The following is a 25,078-nucleotide window of genomic DNA, read 5'->3' as shown; positions in this document are numbered from 1 at the left end:
GTAGGTTTTCTTACAATTTTTTTTTTTCAAAAATCAATCAATAATCATGAAGATAATTAATATTTCCATCTATTAACTTAAATAATCAATTATTAATTTCATTCATTATGTCATTAATTAGAAAAAAAATTCTGGTCTTCTAGAAAAGCTATTAGTAAACAAAACCAAGACAATAATATTGAAATATTAATGGAAATATATTAATTGAGACAACATTCATTCAGAAACCAGAGAATTTTCTTGAACTGGTGAATACCTGGGATATTTTGGTTCAAACCTTTAAAACTGTTAAACAGCTGCACCCTTAATGAAATCCAAGTTACTTTGGGTGAATTTTTGCTACTAAGGGAAATACAAACACACACATACACGCACAAAAATGTTTAAAAACACATATAAAATAAGATAAATGTTTTCATCCCAAAATATGTATATAACTAAATAAGAACATCTGAAAGAACTACCCAATTGACCATTTATGAGTAATTCCTTTAATTTTTTAGCTAGAGGTGATAAATGCTGCTTGGATACAAATCCACTTGCTAAATTTCAGGGTTTTTTTCACAAAGCACTTTGCTGAGGAGAAAACAATTGAAAACCCTGTCACAGGCCTCCCAGCATTATCATACATTATGCCCCCCTCAAGTCTTTTATTGCAACTGTCATCTCACTCTAATTTAAATTAACTAAAGAACTATTAAAATATTGTCACATAGGGGAGATGGAGAGCACTTTACAGGCAGCACCTATTCGGTAGCTTTCTGGAAAAATCAGGCTATTTTTGATGTGTGCTTGACTGGTCCCACCAGCTCCTTTAATCTTCCATTTATTTATAAGGTACCAAAGGAAGGTTTGTCCCTTAGCCCCTGTTAGAGAAAATGCTATTAGCTACTGTGTCCCTCCTAATAGTACTTCTTTGCTATCACAGTAAGTTATTACTATTATTGCACTATTAATAATGCTGTACTCTGTGGTGTGTGATTTATTTCTGCTATAGGTAGTCATTTGTCACATATTTTCTAAAAAGCTTTCATCTTATTAGAAAGAGGGGAGGGAGAGGTAGCATCTAATGGAATCTTTCAATCTCAGTGGCTCCAAACATCGTTTGATCTTTCTGACTTTTTGGAAGAAAATTTAGTCAGTGCTATAATTCACTGAGATCCTTCATCTACTTGATTACCCTGTCAGTGGCTGAAAAGTCAAATATAGCATTGTATTCGCATGGCTTGCTTGAACCAGCACCAAAGCAGATTTTCACTTTTTTGTACTATTTTTTTTAAAAATTCCCTATCCAACTTGGAAAATATCCCTCCTTTAAAATGGTACTTTAAATGATCCCTGATACACTTTCTGAAAACAACATTTTCAGATGAATGACAGGAGAAATTTTATTTACCTGAAATGTGTGCTATTATGACTGAAATTTCATCAAGTTGACTATAAAGATAAATAAAAATTATCACTTATTGCAAAAACTGCATTTATTAGTTTGAATTTGAAACTGTCTGACCATAAGTATCATTTGCAGTCAGGAATGGGATTAAGGACAGAAAATTATACAGTCTTGGGGATGATTCAGTGAAAAACCCTGAAGTTCTTTCAGATGATGACTGAGGGTTCCAAACCTATATTTAATGATAGAGCAGGCTGGATCATCTATATTTCTGGTGACTTCCTCATCTAAGAGTACTGCCACTGCCACCAGAGAATAAAGAGCAACAACAGCGATGCAAAACAACAGTGGTCTGGAGAGGACCGAGGCATGAGTGAGCTGAAGCTATTTTGCATACACACTAGACATCAAGTGGACTAGCTTGCTGGAAATAAAAGAAACCCAAGAGATTAATGAAAATAGGAGGGAAAGTTTGTGGGGTTGGGACACAGAATGGACTAGGGTCATGGAATAAGAGGAGATAGGAATGTGGTGATTAAATACATGAGCCAGTAAGACAGAAACAGATGGGGAGACACTTCTGAATAAAAGCAAAGGTAGTTGACTTCAGAATATGTGTATCATTTAGGAATAACATCTAGTCAGGAAGTGTAGAAGATATGAGCAAAATAGCACAAGTAGGTTGTCCAGGATAAGTGTTTGTCATTGGCGGTTGTTGAAAACACAACCTCAAATACTAGACTTCACAGGTACTTTGCCTTTGTTATCAAGTGCTTCTTTAAGGCCCATAGGACAAATTTCTTAGAGAGAAAAAAAAAAAAAGAAAAATCAGTGTGATTAGCTCTCAGCTTTAGAAGCACAGATGAAATGGAGGGCAGCCAAGAAAAAAGTGTTCCATACACGTGGAAGTAGTATCAAATAGCTGGCAAAAAGGACCATCAGAGAAATTAGAGCAGAAATAGTAATACACAGAAATAGAAATGTATATTAGCATTTATTATCTTGAGACTAATATTCTGTCTATGATATGAAGAATAGCTATAATATGAATGTTCCAGATTGACAAAATGGGGAAATATTTTAAAAGACTTTTCAAATGTTACCAAGGATACTCAAAATGGTTTTAATGGCATACATTAAATAGCCACAAACATGCCCAAGCTATTGCATCTAAGTGTCCAGGGAAAACACGGTCACCTTTGCTGCATAAGGACCATGAATATACATTATATATCATTCTACATATAAGGAATTTGTACTCTTTCTCTTCTGCCACCAATACTGTTTTCTTTTTGGATAGCTATATATAAATATTTGATGAAGCCAGTAGGTATTGCATCTATAGTTCATGGGTTTTTTAGCCCTGGCATACTGAATCAGGGACAGAAGGGATTGACACATTCCAGTGTTCAGAGCAGTTCCATGGCTGTCATAAATTTCTTATAAAAGTATTGCTAAGTCAGCGTAGAACAGTAGGAGCCTAAACTCTGGAATATTGAATTAGACAAGTAAACTCCAGTGGAAAAGAAGTTTGTTAGTGTTTTTTTCACAGCAAAGGACGATTTTTCATTCTGCTTTCAAACAATGCCCCAAGTTCCCTGGGCAGACAGCAGGCATGCTGTGCTTAAAAATTTTATGCATTACAGAAGATGGATTTCATAATTTTAGATTCTACTATACTAAATTTGTTTTGCAGTCTTTGTTTTTCCCGTTTTGTGACAGACATATGAAGGTGCATATCTTGTCAATTAATAGCATCTTAATGCTACGTACAGAACTGGCCTGAGGGAATATTTGCCCCGAGTACATAGTGGCACTTACACACAATGGCCACAGTTCTTGCCATTCTTGCTTAAATCTTTATAGTTTAAGCAAAATCCTCATTAAGGTGGTATAAAATGTGTCTTTAGCCAGTACAGGATCAGTAGTTTCATACAGGACTCATAGCAGATATTCAACAAAGAGAACCTAATCAGCCTAACTGATTGCTATTAATCAGAGGGGGAAATATGCATTTATCAAAACATCGGAAAATGGCTGGCTATTGCATCCCATGATGTTTTAGACAGAAGATATTATATGAGATACGAGATACTATAGGAAAATATGTAAGAAGCCCAAATGTGTAAATATAAACTGCAAATAATGCTTTCTGCTTCTTTTTCATCCTTCTGTACTCTTTTCCTGTCCTTTTTCAGAATGATCTGAGCTATGTGATTATTTGTGATGATTTTCTTTTGCAGGACTCTCTCCTTTTGTTTCTTTGTTTTTACACTTCTTTTATCCACTTACACCTTTTCCTACCCACTTACTAGTGTAATTGAACGGAGTGTCTTTTTTTATGTAACAAAATTTTCAATATCGAATTTGAGGGCTCTTAAGACCTTATCAAGCTGCTACTTACCTGAACGTAACTAAAGTTGATTTTAACTATCAGGCTAATGAGAAATCCTTACAGAGAGTTTTCTCACTGCTGGAAGCACTAGCACAAGAACATCCTATGCACAACCATACTTGGAGTTAGAGATGTCAGGTGAATGCACTGGGAATTGTTTGATCCGGAACAGAATTGCTGCTGTTTGTATTTGAGAGAACAGGGAAAATCTGTCCATTTCACTTCTGCCTGGCTTGTGTCAAAGAGGAAAAGTTAAAGCAAGTATGAAAGAAGTCATGTGTCCCCTCTAAATTAAATACCACATGTAGAGAGTTGGTGCAAGTTCAGTGAATTTTTTATACTTGTGGTGGGGGTTGTACATTTTCTGTAATTACTTTTTGATATTATTATTGCACATCCACTTTACTGCCAGAGGCATTATTTGACTGCTTGTCTCTGCACACATATCTGGCTAAAGTTCAGACCAGAAACATGGCCTTTAGCTAAGATGTTCAATTGTTACTGTAAGCAGGTGAGAGATATACAGCTTTGGGTTTTCTAAACAAATCCCTACCTTGTCTCATCCCTAGTGCTATTGCCCATCCCTGGGGTTGCTGCTGCAGGATGCTTCCAAACTGAACTTTACAAGCCACTAGATTTGAGATTACTGTTGATGAGTCCTTGGATATCATTAGTGTATGTTAATTACTCATTAGTGCATGTAAATAGTGTGGTGAGTGTCTCTGGACAACACTGTGTGCCTATAATATTTGCATATGACTTTCTGAAAATTCCTCTGTGCTCATGCATTGGGTCTGGCTGAGCTGGAGTCCATTTCCCCATAGTAACCCTCACAGTGCTGTGCTTTTCATTGTTAGCTAGAAGGGTGTTGATAACACACCAGTGTTTTGGCTACTGCTGAGCACAGCATCAGCACTGTAACATTCCTTCCTCAATTGAGGGCAAGATCCTGGGAGGGGACCCACGTAGGTCAGCTGACCCAAATGGACCAAAGTGATATTCCATATCATATCAGCTCAGATATAAAAGCTAAGGCAAGGAGCAGGAAGGCAGGCATTCATTGTCTCCAATGGCTGCCTGCTGAGCAATCATCACGCGTGCTGAAGCCCTGCTTCTCGGGAGTGGCTGGCCATCGCTGCTCATGGGAAGAGAGAATAAACCATTGTCATGGTTTGAGAGCCTCAAAGTCCAATTCCCTAGTCTAAGCCCTCTCTCACATCTCAACCCGATGTGAGATGGGTTTTCCAGACAACCACACGAGACTCAAATTGGGGGAAAGGGAATATATTACAATGACTGTACAAATAAATACTAACATACATTATATACAGTCTTAATTATCTCTACCATGACATAGTATTTACAGTGGATCAAATCTCTTCTCCCCTCCAAATAAAAGTCCAGGAAGGAAGAAGGAAAGATCCCTTCTTCAGAGCAGCAATGTCTCTAAGGCAGCAGGTCTATCTCTTGCATGCAGCATCTGGATCTGGATCTCTGCCAGCACACACAAGGGGCATCCACCAAGCCCCTCAACCACTCGTCTCCAAACGAGGGTCTTCAAGACACAAGGGGGTCTCCTTTCACCCCTCTTGGCTCTCCTTCGACTCCAAGCGAAGGTCTCATCCGTGGACTGCCAGCAGGGACAAAACTCGTGTCACCACAGGCATATCACAAAGTACAGGGGCATCTTCGTGAAAGTCCCTTCCTCAGAGGGTTCACCCCTGAGTCAGAACATCTTGGGCAGCATTCAGTTGAAAGCCTTTGCCTCAAGAGTTCTACCAGAGCTCCTGTGCTCTGTCTCAGGCTGCCAGGCTTGGCAGCAGCAGCGAGGGGGGCCAAGGTCACCCCCTCCGCATTCCGTCTGGCCGTCCCAGTCCAGCTTCAGGACGCCTGAGCTTCTCAGCTCCTCTCTCTCTGGTGCTGCAGCACTTCAAGACTCCTCTCCTTAAACAGGAGTCCATCTCCCTCCTCCTAGGAGGGATCTCAGAGGGGTTTGGGGTTTTATTTCAGTTCTTACCCCAACTTCCTCTCTCTCTGCTGCTGGCTCTCTCTCTCGGCTCTCTCAGACAACTTTGTGTCTTCTTTGCTCAGCTGCATGCTGTTTCTGCTGCTTATCTTCTGCTGGCTTTTAGCCACAATCTCTGGACACTGCTGCTGCTCTGTCTCTGCTCACTCACGGTGGAGAAAACGTTTTTTAGCTTTCAGCTGCAGGTACCTAGCCCAGCCTCACGCTGTTCCAAGTCCCTGCAGCCCCCCCCCCAGCCAGGGGCTGGGGGGCCCCAGAGGCCCCAAGGGGCTCCGAGCCCCTTTCCTCGTGGCCTCAGAACATGGCTACCACTTCTGCCACAAAAACTACAACTACAACTAAGCTTCTCTTCCATTTGCTTGTGATATGTTTATATTTTGCAGAAGCGCTCATTGGATAAAACCTCAAAACTTCAAGGGTCACCACCCCCTGGGGTTTTACCATTTTATAACTTCAGGGAGGAAAACTGTTTCCCCCCACCACAACCATGTTATCTTTCACTTCACTTTTGCATGCACAAGTTTTTGCTTTGCTTTTGCTTTAATAAACTGCCTTATCCCAACTCATGGATTACTTCTGTCTTACTCTCTCCTCTGTCCAGCTTTGAAGGGGAGTGATAGAGTGGCTGGGTGGGCACCTGGCATCCAGTCAAGGTCAACCCACCACAGCCCACAATGGTCAAAGCAGTATCTCTCATACCTTAAAGGTAGAGAGAGTGACATTGAAAGAAGACAGCAGGGCTTAAATCCCTATCACAATAAAATCACAGTGTACTGAAGGTTTCAGAGAATGGCAGACTAAAAATGCTTTAATGGCTGAAATCACTCTTGGTGGTTCATTTAAAAGGGGAAGGGATGGGAGGAACACTTGAAATGCCTTATTTTGAAGTAGTCAAAAAACTCAACATAAACTGCTCAGGGTGCTCCCTTCATTATTTCTTCACATTTCTTGTGTCCAACTTTTGGAATGAGAGAAAATGAATGAGCGTTCATTTTTCATAAACTGGAAAACTGATGTTGTAGCTATATATGTGACTACTTCACCTTTTTTTCCCTGGTTCTGTGGCTCCAAACATGGCTCTATATTAGTTCCTTAATAATTTTTACTTATATTCCCTTCATATTATTCATCAATCAAAAATATTAATTGCATTAGTTCATTCCTGTTCAACCCTTCAGAAATTTTCCCTTCTCTCCTTAATTGCATATACTTTGATCAAAACACAGGAAATATCTATTTTGTATGCTGGCTGTCAAAATAAAATGTACAAAATAAAACACAGTATCTTCCTGCCTCACAGTAGGTGCAATTTGTTTCCAATAGCATTCAATGCACAGACAAGAGCTTAATGAGGCATTATAGAACAAATGCACTTGTAAATGATTTAAAATGTTAAATGCTTAGTATCATATTTATAGACATGTGCAGATGCAAAACTGGTGTTTATTATAGAATTAGAACCACAGGATCACAGAATGGGTAAGGTTGGAAGGTAGAAAGTCTTTTTAACTTTTAGATTAGGTACGATCAGGTACTCCAAATATTGTTGGCAATTCTACAATACTGTCCAGGGTCATGGCTTCCAAGCCTACCAAGTTCCTCAAAGATGAAGTAAAATTAACATATATACCTATGCAATTTCAGTCCTTGGCTGTTACTATGCTAAAATTTATTAGCTGGCAAATGTCTTCTTAAAAAAAGTTACTTCCTGAGAGAGAACTGAGTTAAGTTCAGAATTAAGTCCCATTGTGTTCAGAATTTATGCAGACTCTAGTGTCATCTGACAGGATTTCCATCTCAAACACCCAGGGCAAGGAGTAGTCCCAAACATAACAGTGACTGTAAGGCTCCAAAATAAAAAAGAAAAAAAACAAAGAAAATAAAGATCTTGGGTCACTAAGTTTTATTGCTTTTGTTATAGCAAGTAGTGATGTGCTGCCACAGGGCTCCTGTATTATTACACTATCATTTATTTTGACCAGTATTATTTGGGTTTTATATCTAACATTTTTGCATTTGTCAAAGTCAAAGGTATTCATGTAGATTAATGGTATTTCCCCTATGTTCTGCTACTGAAGACACTGAAAGAAACTGAGTAGTATTTTTATGGGATTTATTTGTCTTCATTGGGGAATAATAGCTCTTAACGTGATTGCAGGAGTCCTGTAGCAAATATCTGTATTTGAATATGATCCCAGATTCCAGGTCTTGGAACTTGTATCTCTCTCATTCAAAAGTGAGATGAAAAATAGTAGTCAAACCATGATGACTGAAAAGATTTAGTCAGAAAAATTTAGCTAACAGTAATCTTTGCAATCTCTTTATTTTTATCAAACCAATGTTTTTCATTAGTGTGTTGTGCAGCCAACCATAAAGTCTGCTTCTGTACTAAAATGATTATAGTAATATACGAGTTCTTGGTTTATCTTTCACAAACGTGGTAAGAATAGATACTAGTCCAAGATGCTGTTAAATAGTATTTCATTATCATTATCAACAACACCTGAGCTTAACAAACTAACAGAACTAATTATCTTACAACATTTTCATGTTTGTTCTATTTCTTAAACTGTCAACATTGCAAATGTCTTGTGTATTTAAGAACATCAGCAATTTTTTTTAATAAATGTGACTTTTTCTTTAAAGAAAATGTTCCATTGTCAAAACTCTCCATTGTCAAAAGGTTGTTTTGCTTATACAAATGCATATATTACCTACATTAATTTCTTAAATAATATGAACTGAATACTGGCAGTATTCAGTTGTGTATTGCTTGTGTATTCAGGGTGTGTATTGCTTGTAGGGCTGCTTGTGCAACTTAGAATATTTCTTACTTAAAGTTGATGAAGGACAAACAGCACAGTTCAATTGTCCCCATCAAAATGTCTAGGTCATGTTTTATGAAATTAGTCTATGCAGGAAGAAACAAAAAATGGAGTTGTAGTAAAGTATTTGTATTCAACTTCTCAGACTCCAGAATATTTCTTCTAGTGGTGAAAAACATTGTCTTGGGTACTGGGTGTATTGGTTTTGTGTGACAAGGCTTTTGTAGCAGGGGAACTACAGAGGTGGCTTCGCTGAGAAGCTGCCAGAAGCCTCCATGTCCAACAGAGCCAATGCCAGATAGTTCCAAGACAGACCTGCTGCTGGCCAAGGCCAAGCCCATCAGTGACAGTGGTAGCCCCTCTGGGATAATGTATTTAAGAAGGAGTGGGGAGGACCTGCACAACAGCAACTGCAGCCAGAGAGAGGAGTTAGAATATTCTGTGAAAAACAGCCCTGCAGACACCAAGGTCAGTGAAGAAAGCAGGGGAGCATGGGTACTCCAGGCACTAGAGCAAAGATTCCCTGTGAAGCTTGTGGTGAAGACCACTGTGAGGCAGCCTGGCTCCCAGTAGTCCATGAGGTCCACAGTGGAGCAGATATCCACCTGCACCTTGTGGAAGGGACTCATGCCACAGCAATTGGTGACTGACTGCAGCCTATGGGAAGGACTTACTTAGGAGAAGTTTGTCTCTTGTGGGAGGGACCCCTTGCTGGAGTGGGGGAAGAGTGTGAGGAGTCCTGCTCCTGAGAAGGAAGCAGCAACAGAAACAACATGTGACTCAGGAGCCCTTCCTTATATTTTCTCTCCCCTGTCCAGCTGAGGATCAATATAGGAGCTTCGGTGGGCACTTGATGTCCACCCGGGGTCAACCTATCACACTATAGCTTAGTTTCTAGGATCTAGGACATCTTAAACAGAGCCTCTGCACAGCATGTTTGCTATTACGCATGGATATATTTCATAATTGCTTGTCAATCTCCACATCCTACCTTTTATGCATTACTTCATTAAAGCCCACTTTTCTGCTTTTTATACTGTAACTAACATTGAGAATTATTTACTATCCTTAACTATTCAGCACTAGTTAATTTTATTCTGATACATCAAAGTAATTAGTATAAACAAGAACATTTTAATGATAAGAGATGGGAAAGTTTAGAGGACAAAAACAAGTCCCAGACAGAATCCTCCTTCTTATCAAAACTGAACCTAAGGAGGAAAACTAAAATATGTCTTTTTCTACTGTATCTTATGACAGACAGGGATAAAGCCTTTGTAAATGAAATAAAGAATTACAGTGCTAGTGGACAATCATTCATATAGTCCAGAGAAATTCACAGCCTGCTTTCTGCACTTCCATTAAGCAAAAAGTGGAAAGCATCTGACATGTAGGAATGGGTTGGTGTCCCTGACATGCCCCACTTGTCTAAATGTGCTGCCACAGAGGGCATTACAGAGACAGTGAGTGTAGAGACAGCACAGGCAATGAGAAAAAGAAGTATCCCAAGAGGCATAATTACCAGTAGTACTGTGCAGAAATCTCTCCTGTCCGACGAAACAAAGAAAAACATGTTTTCGTGAGAAAAATTTTGTTTCTGGTATATTATACCACTTAAATGGTCTTTTTGTTTAGGCAGGAAAAGCAATAATCTTATAATGAAAAAATACTATTCGTATACAAATTCTCCCTATAAGAAGGAAAATATTTAGGGTATCACATCTCTTCTTAGAAAGACTAACAGTGTATTCATCAGACTAGCACATGGGATTTTTGTTGCCATGACTGCATATAATATCTTAAAAAGATTTGCAACTTGGAATGCATTAAGATCCTCTAGGAAATATTAGAAGAAAGGACTGCTGGATTCTTTTGAGTGGTGGTGTTCTACCTATCTGGGAACAAATCATCATCACTCATTTCCACTCCATCTGTGAACATTTTCCTTCTCAAAATTGCAAAATGTTTCCATTAATTGTCTTAGTAGGAAAGTTACATTTATAGCATAGAAATCCTTTAGTTCATTTATTTGAAAACACTGAGGATGACTCAAGAAATACAAGATCTGACCTTGAACAAATCTTCATGGCTAAGCTCCATGATCAAGTTACTGAACCATATCAGAGGTGCGGTAATACTTGAATTTCCTTGTACTAACTCGAGCCAAATTCAAGGAGATTCCACTATCTATATCTCATGAGCATGTTCAAGAGCAGTGGAAAGTTACTCACCTCAGCTTAAGTGCAATAACAAGACAATAAATGTTACGGAGGAATGTCTATAGTTGGCAATTAGTAGCTATCATGCATAAATGATTTTTCAGGTTGTATATTCTTGCCAGTAAATAACTGTCACTAAGGGGGCAGGCAGATGCCTCGTATATCAGAATATTTTAGTATTTGCTTCTCAGATCATAAAATGGCCAGGATATCCATTTGACACTCCAGATAAAACTCTAAAATGCTGACAGCAAGTTTAACTCATTATTCCCATAAGGAATGCATAACAGACCACACTCAGAGTCTCTGTCTATTTGTTCTGAATGTCACCCTTTGTATCATTTCTGTGCTTCACATTGTTGATTTTCATTTTCCTTTCACATATTTTTCACAAGACTTTTTCCTAGCTTTCACTCACCTTGTTCCAACTTCAGGTCTTTCTAAGCACGGCTGCTGTCAGTCGTATATGTGAATAAATTACACATCATACACATTTCCTGTTAATTGTCTTCTCTCTGCTTCACCCATAGACCTTTCCTAGATCCCATACATATTATTTTTATGTAGTTATCTTTTTTCTTATTGATTCCTCCATAAACGTATCCCTTTTTAGCCTGCTCTGTAGTAAGTTAGGATGCTTATAACCATTTTCTTCTTTCTTCCTCTGTTTTTCTATCCTTTCCACATAGAATTTGACTTACAATTTCATAAAAACAGACATAGTTTATTTTTTAGTTTTCTTGATAAGTATTCCTAGGTATAAAGAGAGCTTTTTATCTAAAAATGCTCCTGCCACAAAGAGTTTATTTGCTTTCCTTAGTTTTTTTTTTGTTTTCTTGGAAAAGAACAACTTTGGCAAGTAAGCAAGCTAAAATTTGTTGAAGGCTGGAATGTGCAAAGAATTTGGACCCTCAGGGAAGCTTTGCATTCATTTTATAGTGAGGTCTGCTGTTTGGCTGGCCTGTCTTTAGTGTATGCTGTGTGTATCTTCCTTCCACACAAAGAACAAACAGGATTTCTGTCAAAATGGCTTAGCTCAAGTTAACAACAAACATTCAAGGAAAGAATAAAAGTTAGATATCCACAAGAGAGATAGTGTTCCTGTGTCTCCACTGATAATCTAATTAAATTGGAGTCAAAAATTGCTATAGTTTTCACCACTTTTTAGAAAATCAAAGCTATAGCAACACAAGAAATAAGTGTCTCAGTTCAGAGTTAAATACTGCATACCAATTAGTTTTTTCATGACTGGCAGCCACAGCTTCAAGACTTTAAAAGAAAGGCTGACTTTTATTTACTGCTCATCTTAAGAGTAACAGGTCTGGTCTCATATGTGGGATCTGACCATTTCTTCAGCATAGAGGAAATAAGCACTAGCTAATTAAGCATTTCTGAGGTGGATCAAGAACTGGCTAAGTGGCAGAGCTCAGAGGATTGTGACAGAGGAGTAGAATCCAGTTGGAGACCTGTAGTCAGTGGCCAATGGTATCCTGGGTTGCATCAGGAAGAGCACGGCCAGCAGGTTGGGGGAGGTGATTGTTCCCTTCTACTCAGCCGTTAGTGGCCACATCATATGTCCAGTTCTGGTCTCCTTAGTGCAAGAAAGACAAGGAGCTACTGGAAGCAGCCCAGTGGAGGGCCACAGGGATGATTAGGGATCTGGAGCATCTCTCTTATGAGGAGAGACTGCTGGAGCTGGACCTATTTATTCAAGAGAAGAGAAGACTGAGAGGGGATCTCATCAATACATATAAATATCTCAAAGACAGGTGCCAAGTGATGGTGACAGACTTTTTTGGTGATGCCTGGCAACAGGATGAGGAGCAATGGCTATAAACACAAGAACTTTCCCCTTAACATGAGGAGGAACTTCTTTAGGTTGAGGGTAGAGCACTGGAACAGGCTGCCCAGGGAGGTTGTGGAGTCTCACTCTCTGGAAACATTTAAAACCCGCTTGGACATATTCTTGTGTAACCTACTCTAGTTGACCCTGCCTTGGCAGGGAGGTTGGACTAAATGATGTCCAGAGGTCCCTTCCAACCCTAACTATTCTGTGATTCTTTGATTCTGTGAACTTAATTTCCTTGAAGTGTCTGAGTAAACAGCTCCCCTGTTTTAAGCAAATCACTTTTCCCACACACTGTGTGGAGTATGCAACAGCAATTGCATCCAGCTTCATACTGGTAACTTTTAGCACTCTGATTACTGGACAATACCTGTTCATGATCTGTTCATTTAAAAATTTAAAGGCCATTTTTATTTCAAGAAATGCTAAACTAAAATAGTGGTTATTTATTATGTATTAGTTATTAATAGCTATAGTTATTAGTAGCAGTTATTAATAGTAAACATTTTTAGTATGTTTTTCCAGTTCCTATTTGAGTTCCTTTTTTAGTTAGTTTTAAGTAATTTGATAAATTTTTGAGTATAGAAATCAGACATTATTTCTTTAATCCTAAATTATTTGTTGGTAAACATTTGTTAAATTTTTTGTTGGTAAAAATGAGATGTAAATATATGAAGAGCTAAAATTTTTCTCCTTACAGTTGCAAGTTATCTTTTATTTTAAAACAAGGAAATAATTTTTCTGGGCATCTCAGTTTTCAGACAACCTTCATTATCATGAAAATGCATTTTATCCTTAAACAAAATAGTGAAACGAAGCTGAGATGTCAAATTATTGTCCTCTCATGCAGTTTTCTGAATATTGCATTATGAAACTTTTAAGACACTTCAATCATGACATGATAGCATGAACTTCTATTCAGCAAAAAGTACTATTTTTAAATGATGGTCAAGAAAGTCAACAGTTTCCGTTTTGAAGGGAATTCTACAAGGTTAATATATAGCATTGATTCTGATCTAAAAGACTGAAGTTACATAGTGAGCAGAGGCAGTGGGAAATCATTATATGAATTTGGGAAATGTTGAAAAAATCTGACAATAGTGATGGGAAAACCTTTTTGACTTGAACAGAAATTTCTCCTTGAATAAAAGCAAGAGATTTCACTGTTGATCTCTGAATCCAGCTTGTCCTAGGCCACAAGCTTAGCTCTTACCTTATCACTATTCTTTCTCCTGGCTCTTGAGCCAGATCTACTAACAATGACGATTGTGAAAAGCTGTTGCAGCATTTTAAGAATTAAAAAATTTGCAATTATTTGCAACACTGTTTATCTACTGGTGTCATTGTCTATCCTGTTATATCATTCTCTAATAGTACAGGCAAAACCCCCACATTTTCCTATTTCAGTCAAAGGACTTCATACATTTTAATGCATTGAATCCTTAAATATCCTAAAGCATAGGTTAATGACATCCCTGTTTTAAAGTTGAAAAACACAGAAATAGATCAGCATTTTTCAAGCCCCTGCAGACTGTAAGTCTCTCATAAAAAAATTAAACTATACAAAATCATTGACTTTTTTGACAGTGAAGGTCATACTGAGTTGGTAGAGCTGCACTGCTTAATTGTGACAGTACAGGAAAATAAGAGGTCCACACCTTTGTCCTGCCTTTTCTCTAAAGTGATTCTAGGGCATTTAAAAGTTATGAAAATGCTATTAAGTTGGCAACTGATTGACCATGTGTTCTTTGAACATAGAGAAATTTGAATTTTCCCACAATTATTTAATTTTTATTTGTAATAAAGCAACACATTAGCATGGCTAAACCTGAAATTGAAGCTTTATATGGACAGTTATCTGGCATCTAAGAGGGCTGTGGAGAAAATGGGCTTTTGGTTTACTGACTATGTTTTGACTATAAATAGAACAAGACAAGAAGTCTTGTTTCAGCTCGTGGACTTGTCCATTCCTGTTAGCCAGATAAGTAAAGGTCCTCTGCTTTTTTGGCAGGACCCTTAAGCTTAGGAGAGCACACTTACCCCTTTCCCTGTCCCCATCTCCATCATACTTAGGAGCGCTTCTTGTTCTAGAAAGACTGAGAGTAACCCTAATGATGCTACTGATCTTGATTTGTAACTGGAAAAGAATAGAACAGAAAAAAGACAAGACAACACTAACTGGACTAGAATAGACTATACTAGAAGGTCTAAACTCAGATTTTCATCTGATCAAAGGAATAGTGTTACGAGGAACTGAACAGGAAAACTTTACTCTGGCAAAGGGATTCATCTCCTTGGGAGACAGATTATAAATAATAAGTTTAGACAGATGAAAGAAAGTTTTATGCTAACAATTTTTGCTGCTTTTGCCTGGCTCAAATGTGCCAGATAACAACTGCTTCATTTTGGGGGGTTTCAAGTCCTGTTAAACTTCAAAGCGAGTTAGGGGAATTCAGCACTTTAAGAAATGAGGCCCACAATTCTCCCCACCTTCAATTTTGAGCAGCTGTGTGCACATCATCTGTTGTTGGCCAGGGAAGCCCACAGGGGAAGGCTACCATCAACAGCTTTCCAACATTGGCATGACATGTCCACCACAGCCACCTGTTGAGGTTGGGAAGCAGGGTCCTGCAGCACTGTCCTGAGTGGTGGGTCAGGTGCCAGGGCAGTGCCACAGCCCCACACCATTGCCTTCACCAGGGCTCACATTGGCAGTGCAGACCCTACTCTGATCGGCAACAGTGGTGGTTGGGGTTTGCATGCTGAAAACATACAGCTAAGTCCTGAATTTTAATCATGTCCAGTTGACCACTTCCTTGTTTTTATCCCTGTAGGATTTTGCATCCTCTGAAACCAACAAAAAGATCATATTTTCCTTCAGTTTCTGAAACCCCATCATTTTTTCCAGACTTTCCATTTCATGCTGTTTGAATTTTATTAAGATCTTTTCACACAAAAGCAGAGTACCAGCTATATGATGCCCTGAGGGATATGAAAGGCTGTTGCCATAATGTCACAAAACTCTGGAGACAATTTATTTCTACCAGAAGCTCTTTGGAGGACTGTGGCTAAGGTTATAAAATATCTTAAATGTTTACAGCAGGGATCTTGATCTCATTGGAATTTAATACAAAACCTTTTTTAGTTTTAATCTATTAATTGGCACATCATGTTAACACTGATTAAGTAGTACTTGTCTACAAAATGAATCATATTTTATTTACATCTTGCAATGAAGAAAACTGGGTTTTATTCCAGAATTATGGATAATGTCAATACGGATAATATTAATTATATATTTTTAAGACTATGACTTTCTTTTCAACACTCAGTTGATCATTTGTAAGTATTTCCACCAGGTATTTTCCAGAAGTACCTCTGTTTACTCTTTCTGCCTCCAATACTTTTTATTCTTCCCAAACACAGGCATGCATAAGTTCTTTGTAGGAGGCTCACAGCAGCATGTCTCCTCCAGTGAACAGGGAAACATTTTGTAAGTGTTAATAAGATTTTATGTTCACTGGTCAACCTTGAAATCAAAAGCAACTGCTGAACCCCAGTCCTGCTAAGATGACTTTTGAAATAAAATTGTTTAGGAAGCTGTATTCTAATTTGACAAAAAGATAAGTCTCATTAAAAAAGTTATTCCATTTCCTAAAAGCTGAAATATAATTGTGTGTGTGCATGTAATATAGAAGGAGATGTGTATATATATATATACAAAAATTAATTAATTTAATGTGAAAATATTTTGTAAAATTCAGTGTATGAATAATCATACAGAATCTGGGATACAAATTCTAAAGATATGTTAGACTATTTGGGACATATTTTAATAAACTATTTTGTAATTCTGTATGTTTCAGACTTTCTGGGACCATGCTGAAGGTGCTGAGATATTAACAAAATTCGATATTCTAAAAATAATATAAACATTCAAAACATTAAAGTAATCTGGTGTTTTAGGCAAATCTAAATTCTCCTATTGTTGAAGCATGGTATACATCGGTGACTTAAGTCAACAATTTTCTGTCACAGATAACTGAAAATCTTTACTGGAAGTATCAGGCCAAATAAAAAGGATTTTTGAAGTTCCATTTCTAAAATTGCAAGAAGTCTATAGAAATACAGAAATCAGATACTGCTAATATGATGGAACTATTAATATAAATCCATCAAATTGCAGCACTCTTTAACACCATATACACCCTCCAACAATAATCTAACATTATTCTCTATTCCCATTTCCTGTATCACCCAGTACTACTCTTCTTCCTCAAAATAATACCCCACTGATACCACAGATAAGGATAACAGCAGTTGCTCTCTCAAAAGAAGAAAGTAAATTTTGTTTCTGGAGGATTTTTTTCGTTATTTATCTTCTTATATGACAGAAATACTGTTCCCATTCTCAAATAGACTTTTGTAGAATGGCTTTTGTAATTATCAACATAGCTTTTGATGTTGCCTCACATAAATTCACTGAGATAGTTATAGTTTAACCCTTTTAATGCTGTCTTTCCATACAGCTTCTTTGTAATAATTAACCATAATCGAATTTTTAATTGGTCAGCGTTCTTTTAAAATGTCAGATTTTCAAAGTCATGATGTTCTATGTTCTTCTGGCATCAATTGAATAAAATAATTTATTTCCCACTCACCAGTGCAGACATTTGGAAAAATGCTGGTAATAACTGACTCTATTACCTCAAGTTTTTATTCCATGCTAAAGCTTGCTTTTCACTGTCCAGATGATGACTAAAACTGAATTTAAAGATTACATTCATGAAGTTCTGCCCATCTCTTGGAATTTTTCTGTCTTCAATTATAAGAAAAACTGCAAATGTTTGGAATTTCAGAGTTTAACTACAAAAGTTGACATTTTCCATTGTGAGATGTGTACTTTTTATAGTAGTTAGGAAAAATTACACAGTATTCATTTTTTTTCTTTCCATTTTGCCTAAATCTCCCTGCAGGATGTGTGACACAGGAGAAGGGCTGTTCACGTTTCAAACACGGGAAGGAGAAATGATATATCAGAAAGTCCATTCTGCAACACTGGCAATAGCAGAACAACATGAAAGATTAATGATGGAAATGGAGCAGAAGGCAAGGGTAAGGTCCTTTCACTAAAAAACTTTAACCGTATAAAAATTGGTAATAAACCAAAGAATTATGGAGTAACAGCAGTCTGTGGATTCAGCTGCAGTGATGGTATTAACTGTGTGGCTAAGACAGAACAGACTCAGATTTATGTATTTTCACGGTCAGGTATCTTCAGCACACGTAAGACAATGATCTGCTGTTGGTGACTTTTTTGGAACAGTGGATACCATTAGACATGAGACCCATGGTCACCCTCTCTAAAATTGTGGCTCTGTTACTCAAAGATTAAGCCTTTGTGTGTTGACTCTGGATGAATGAGTGTTAATTGCGCTTCATGGCCTCACAGGTGGAAAAAATACCACTATAAACACTCGCTAGGTGACAGCAAAAGTGTTCGGTTGTTGTTAATGCCTGAAAGAAATTACTTTCCCTACATTATGATAAGCAGCAATGCAATGTTAGTTCAAAAAGACCTATTTTAATATTAGTAGTTCAGAATTTCAAATTTGCACAAGTGATGTTTAAATGACTACTAGCGAAAAGTTTGGAGTTTTTTAAAGATAGTAAGAAAAAAAGTTTTCTCTGTGTGCTTAGAAGTAGAAATGGTCTTTAACAATCGTTCTGGAAAGCTACCTTTCAACTGTGCTTTGAAAGTATCTTTATATTCACCAGAAAGGAAATATATGAGGAGGCCAGGGAACGTAGTCTGCACGCTTTTCTTCTCAGATGACCACGTATCTTTTTCCCTGGAAAGGGATTTGAGGGTAATTGTACCATTTCCAGTGACTTTCTCTTCCTTCCTTCCGTCATGATCCTATCCCCCCACAATCCACGAGTGTCAAAATATTTTCTTCACAGTTGTAAGACAAAGACTCTTGCAAAGAGCAACCTTAGACCCCAATGTTCAAATTCTCCTAATTATTCTTCAGAGAAGTCTATCTTCCTGTATTCACTGAAAAATAAACTTGAAAAATACTTAGATTTCCACACAAATCTCTTATGTTGAATGTTCCTCTCAGACTCTGCATGTCTGTAAGAAAAATCTGAGTTGAGAAGCCATAAAAAAGGCATTTTTTGGTGGTTTATGGAGAAAGATAGATGAGTTTTTCCATAAAACTCGACAAAGTAGGAACATTTGCATAGTAGCTGAGATGACAAAATTTGGCCAGAAAACACAGGAACAGGAGAGTTCACAATCAAGATTACAGTAAGTTTAGGGATACAGGAGCAATTGCTGGAAAGCCTAACACAAGATGGAGTGAGTGTAAGTGCATGTGAAGTAGTAGAAGGGCTGGCAAGAAATAACTGAATTCTACTGGGCAAAAAGTGGTTGAATAATAGTCAAAAAGCATGAAAAACCATCATTATAAGTATGTTTGCCTTTAAAGTGTCCACACCAGTAAGAGAAATTAGAACATTTTCATGCTGCCAAAGAACTTAGACCAGGATCATACAGGATTTTTCTTTCACGGAACCATCACTTTCAGCTCTTCCTGTCAATTATCAGCTTTGCTGCTTAGCAAAGCCATTTCCATTCTGCCATCGGATGACTTCCTTAAAACCTCATTTGTGAAGGCTGTGGCCATATGGTGCGTAATATCAAACTCCGAGAGCAGGCTGAGAAATAGAAATGACTCATCAGCCACACAGTGTAAGATGTGCTTGGCTCCCGAACGAGGCTGCACTGTGATCTGCAGAGGGAGATAAGTAGAGGCCTACATAGGCTACTGTAGGCTGCATGGAAACTGTGGGCTGTGTTAAACAGGCTGAAAAACCTGATTTTATCCGTCAACTAATAAGCTAATGTTTGCTTGAATTTAGAAACTCCCCTGCTGCTGACTGACAGGGTAATGAACATTTAAGGGGTCATCTGTGTCATCTGCAACATTTGACTTGTATTCATATTAGGAACAAAACCTGAAGATATCAAATAGACTAAGTATATATTACGTAGCTTTTATCAAGTATAATTGATTCTTCAATATCTAATTCCAACAGTTTCACCAAAACCTATGTATATTTTTTCCATAAAATCTGAAATTGAAATGCAGGTAAAAGTATATTTTAAATCAGGGATTTAGCTACCATAAGTGTCTTTCAGTGATTTTTTTTACTGGAGCAACCTTGATGAGCTATATAGATAATGGTTAATTTTCATAATGAATATACAAAGTGCATCACCTTAATAATAAGAAAAAAGAAAAAAATAACTCACAAAACACACAAAAAAAAAACCAGAAACAAATTCTGGTAGAAGAAAAGAGGTAAAATTAGTTACTGCCACCAGAGACTTATCAGATAAAGGTATTGCAGGCAGCCACAGGCCACACTTACTCCGTTTATGGACATCTCAGCACACGAAAATTCTGTTTCTGAATGCTAAACAAATTCATTTTAATGCTAAGAAATCTTTTGCTCAAGCTAAGTAACATGCTGGGTAACTATGTTAATAAAAGAGAGACTTCAGAAGGAAACTAATTCTTCCCATTAGTGCGTGGACTGGAAACAAAATTCTGTTCTGTGGCAGTTCATACAGCACCAAGTCTGCCTCATTGTCACCCTGAGCAGGAGAAGCCCAGTCAGTTTAAACAGGCAGTCATGTGCACACTTTCATCTTCTGCTCATTTGCCTTTCAAATAATCCTTTCAATAATCCCTTCATAACACTTGAAGAAAGACCTGAAATATGAGATCAATAGTCACTGACATAGGTGTGGATTCGAATTGGTTGTCGGTTTTACTGAGATCAAAGCAGACTGGATTTTATTCAAATATTACAGCAAAGTGGACAGTGATCTAATTTAGCTCAGGTGGTTTTCTTGATTAAGTTTGAAACGTTACACTGGCAGAGCGATAGTGTTTTATGCTCGCTTTGTTTGGGACAATAACAAATTTGGGTTAATGCTGGTACTTAAATCTAAATTCTTTTCAGAGAAATTGTTATCTGTATATCCGCTTTTTTCAGTCTTTATTTTTTTGATGAATCAGTGTAATACAGATGATAATTCTGTTTTGTAGTTGTTTTGCATGAGAGAGGGCAATATCCCAGTGTTTTGTTAGTGGGTTTAATTTCAACATAACAAATTAATTAAAAAGAACAATGATAGTCTTTCTATTTACATGATATTATTTTTTGCTGTTCTGTTACCTATAGGAGAGTGTCAGCAACTCTGTTTTTATCATCTGAACAATCTGCATTCTTACAAATCTAGTGGCTTTTCCCTCTCCCTCCCCTCTCTGCTACCTACCCACTTTGTTTGGGGGTTTTTTATGTAACGTTTAGAAATCTGGTTGGATTGTCAGTCTTGAAATTACTGTGAAAAGAAAAGTGTTAGCCTTAAGAATAGCATGTGTCCCCACTACCTGTAGTGTGGTGTTGAGCATGGAAAATGCATTTTTGAGTGTCTTAACAGCCAGCTCTATCACCCTCCCCTGTCCCCAGGCTGGACTGCAAGCTCTTTCATCTTCCTTTCTGTTAATTTATGTGCCTATCTGACTCGGTGAGTTCAGTTCAGTTTGTTAATTTGGCCAAAGAAAACCCCAAAAACACCTAACTAAAAGGAGAAGGATTCTGCAGGTTTACTGGACTGAATTGGTTTACAGGCAGCAATGAACCATTATATCTTCTCAGTTGACCCGTCCTGAGGAGAAAAGGAAAAAGAATAATTCATCCTGCATAAATGCTTCACTTACATAAATACTGAGTATCCTCCTCCTTGCAATCAGGAGATGATGTTAGGTTTGGTGATCTTTTTTTGAAGAATCTCAGTTCAGATGGTTTTCACCATCTGAACAGTTGTCCTCAGCAGCACTTGTCTATCTAACCTCTGCACCAGGGTGACAACATGGCATTGGAATTTTAACACCTGATTTCCTCTCTAATGCCAGCTTTGATCTTCTGCCATTCAACCTCCACTGAAAACACTCCTGATATAACTTCTGCCCCCACTGTTGTTCAAGTATAAAATGGGGGGTTAAGAGCTGTGGATTTCCTATGTTATGACTCCACATATGAGGGAGGCATGCTGAGGAAATACTCATACCTTTGTAGCCCTATAAATTACTTCTTTTAAGAGCTGCCAGCAAAAACTTATTATGCAATCTCAAAAGAATAAAAATTTACAATGTGTAAAAAAATAACTCTAAATAAGATAGCACTAAAGTTGATGTTAACCAGCTGAAGTTAATCAAACATGAATAAAACTGAAGTATAAATGCAGGAATAAATGATAATGGCCCAAGTTTCATAACTTACTATCATTGAAATTTTCTATGACACTTGTTTTACTTTAAACAGCAGAGCTATAAAAATGCCATTTTAGATTGTGATCTTTTTAACATTTCCCAGAAGATAAATACCTCTATGAACATTGCGTCTGTATATTTTTTCTTCTATTCTCACTATTTACAAGTCTTGTCTTTAAAATTCAACTTAATGTAAGTGGAAAAGTCATCATGACAGATTTCTGTCATTTAAAAAAAGATAGTATCAGTGAGTTTTTATATTATTTCTTTAAAAAACATTATTAGGAGGGAAATAATAAATGTGTCAAAGAAGACAAATATCAGACAATGGAACTGGGCTTAAGGAGAGGTTGAAGAGGAAGGTGGTTAAGAAATAAGCCTGAGAGTCATTTAATCTTTCTCTTTCTTATCTGAAAAAAAATGAAGAGGGTAGCAGTATTTCATAAGACTGGTCAGAGGATAAATATAAACTACAGTATTGTCAGACACAGTATTAATAAGAATGGAAATAGAATTAAGAAGGTTAATTTAGACTGTCTTAGGATCAGAAAAAACAACTCTGAATCTGGAGAAAATAGCATTGGTTTTATAGGGAACTTTTAATTTATCTTTGCTTTGTAAACAAGTCTGTATTATCTCTAGCTTCACGTATTTTGAACCTGATCACAACCTAAATACATACTCATGAAACATTACAGGGTCAAACATCATCAACAAACATATTAAACATTCTAAATTTCAATTTTAACATGACGGTTTCAATTTGAAGCACCCTACCTTTTCCACTGCATCTTCAGAGCTTTGACTGGTTTATTTATGTCTCTGTGCAATGATATGCCTCTCACATATTATTTTCAAGTTGTGAAGTGTGGGAAATACTAGTGGATGCTGCTGACCCAGTGAATGTATGAAATATTTAGTTAAATACATTTTATATGTTTTTTGGGCTTCATTTCAGCACTGCAATTTACTTAATATAACAAAGCCCCTTTATGTTGTAATTCTGCCTAAGTACATTTGAGTTGACTCAATACCTGAAGGAGAAACAGAAGAAAATTCTACAGTTCATTCATAGATGATCCCATGTCATGACATATTGGTCTCTTAGTGTGTTTTCTTCTCTTTCTAAATTATATATAAGCTCAAGTACTGAGGTTCTAAATGCATATAGTCATTCATAAACTCATGTACTTTATGGAAGTTAAAGTATAGCCTCAGGTCAGTTATTCATTCATACTTAGCTCAATATTGTTCTACACTTCCCATCTGAAACTAGTGTATGATGTTGCTGTATAATGTTTGTTTAGAAATTTTATAACCCTGTAAAAAGCTGGCTGCTTTATTGCAATACACAGTTGGTGAATGGTTTACTTGATTCACGTGGGTGTTGTGAAGCTTTTTTCTGTTATAGAATTGAATAGAGTAGAATAGAACAGAATATTTCTATCAGAAAGGATCTGCAATGACCATCTAGACCAACTACCTGACCTCTTCAGGGCTGACCAAAAGTTAAAGTAAGTTGTTAAGGGCATTGTCCAAATGCCTCTTAAAACACTGACTACCTTGAGGTATCAACCACCTCTCTAGGATGCCTGGTCAGTGTTTGACCACTCTCTCAGTAAAGAAATGTTTCCTGATGCCCAGTCTAAGCCTCCCCTTGTACAGTGGAACACCACCGTGATCAGTTTATCCACAACTATCTGTAAATTTTGCCAAGATTAACAACAAACCCAAGAATGCTGGATTCTTTTTTTTTTCACATAAGTGTATTTTTGGGTTTGAGTTTTGTAAAACCAATTCCCAGAAGTAGCAGTAATTTTCCATAGTGTTCTTGGTTCATTAAGCACATAATGACATTTTTCTTGATTCTGATTTTTCTATGAGAATTTTTACAGAATTTTCCCAGACTCCTTGTTATCTTCAGGCTCAGAAAACTTGTGTGTACTTGGATGAAGTAAATGCTAAACTTACATCACAAGTCTATTTCCAACAATCACCACTTCATAAGAAAGTAGAGGGTTTGTGGGTGTTCAGACTGGGTGACAGTTAATGATTCTTCCAACTGGACCTCCTTTATTTTTTAATTCTAAATAAAATATTGCCTTGAATGTAGATTTATTTCAATGGCATTTTTTCAGAGACTATTAGTCATATCAAAATACAGCAGCAACATTCAAAAAGTATGTAGCAGATGCCATTCCCTTTCAAAAGAAAATACTTCATCCCACTATGAAATTTAAACTTCCACAGCCACTGAAGTGTCATCCCATTTAGTCCTTTCTTAATGAGTCAACATCTTTTTTACCCCCTCTTCCTCTGTGAGCTGCAGGGGCCCATTGTGCCCCTATACATCACCTGGAAGGCAGAGGGAGGTGTAAAGATGAGGTGTAAAGATTCTCCGAGGAATGCTGTAGGTGGCTGGTGTTCCTGGATGTTTGCTGTTTGTTTGAATGAAACCACAGAATAGGGAAAATCCTCACTATGGTAACAAAGGGTTAGTGCAGCTGCTTCTAGGAAGTGCTAGAGTATCGGGGTGGGGGGGAACAGAGCTATTCATCATGTTTCAAACACTGCAGACAACATAGAGGTTTGTGGGGTGTGTAGGTAAGTGGTGTGGGTAGGTGTGAGAACAGAGCTGGAAAATCCTTACATAAGAGTGTGTCAAATATTTTGGTAGTTGGTGATGTAATTTCAATGTTGTTTTGCCACTTAAAAGCTAAATCTTTGAATTTTTTTGAAGTGGTAGTAGTCATGAGGGTTTTCATTCAGAGTATGGTGGGAAAAATTCGATTCTTAATTTGACACAATTTTGAAACCTCTCTTATCTGTAGTCATAAGGCTGGATGATCTTGAATGCAAAAAGATAATTCTCAAAAAGATAATACTCTAAATCTGTCCTAGGCCTAAAATCCCAGTCCCTTACCACATGGATGTGCATCCTTACTTAGAAATTACTCTCATTCTTTCCTTCTTAAAAATTTCTGGAATAATTTGTATACAGTTACAGTATTCTTCTAGCTTTCT

General features: G+C 37.3%; 1 protein-coding gene across 2 annotated transcripts in view; it reads left to right on the top strand.

The window, feature by feature from the left end:
• Positions 1-25,078, top strand: part of DOK6 (docking protein 6) — a 245,601-nt gene that overhangs the window by 165,720 nt on the left and 54,803 nt on the right. For both annotated transcript variants that reach the window (XM_017819431.1, XM_017819430.1), the window contains one exon: positions 17,681-17,819. In XM_017819431.1, coding sequence (XP_017674920.1) covers positions 17,681-17,819 — 139 coding nt within the window. The remainder of the gene's footprint in view (positions 1-17,680; positions 17,820-25,078) is intronic.

Source organism: Lepidothrix coronata, unplaced genomic scaffold (assembly GCF_001604755.1).
Source record: "Lepidothrix coronata isolate B3197 unplaced genomic scaffold, Lepidothrix_coronata-1.0 Scaffold75, whole genome shotgun sequence".
In the NCBI taxonomy this organism is placed as follows: Eukaryota; Metazoa; Chordata; class Aves; order Passeriformes; family Pipridae; genus Lepidothrix; species Lepidothrix coronata.
The sequence above is the reverse complement of the archived record's forward strand: the minus strand, read 5'-3'. Positions and strand labels throughout refer to the sequence as shown.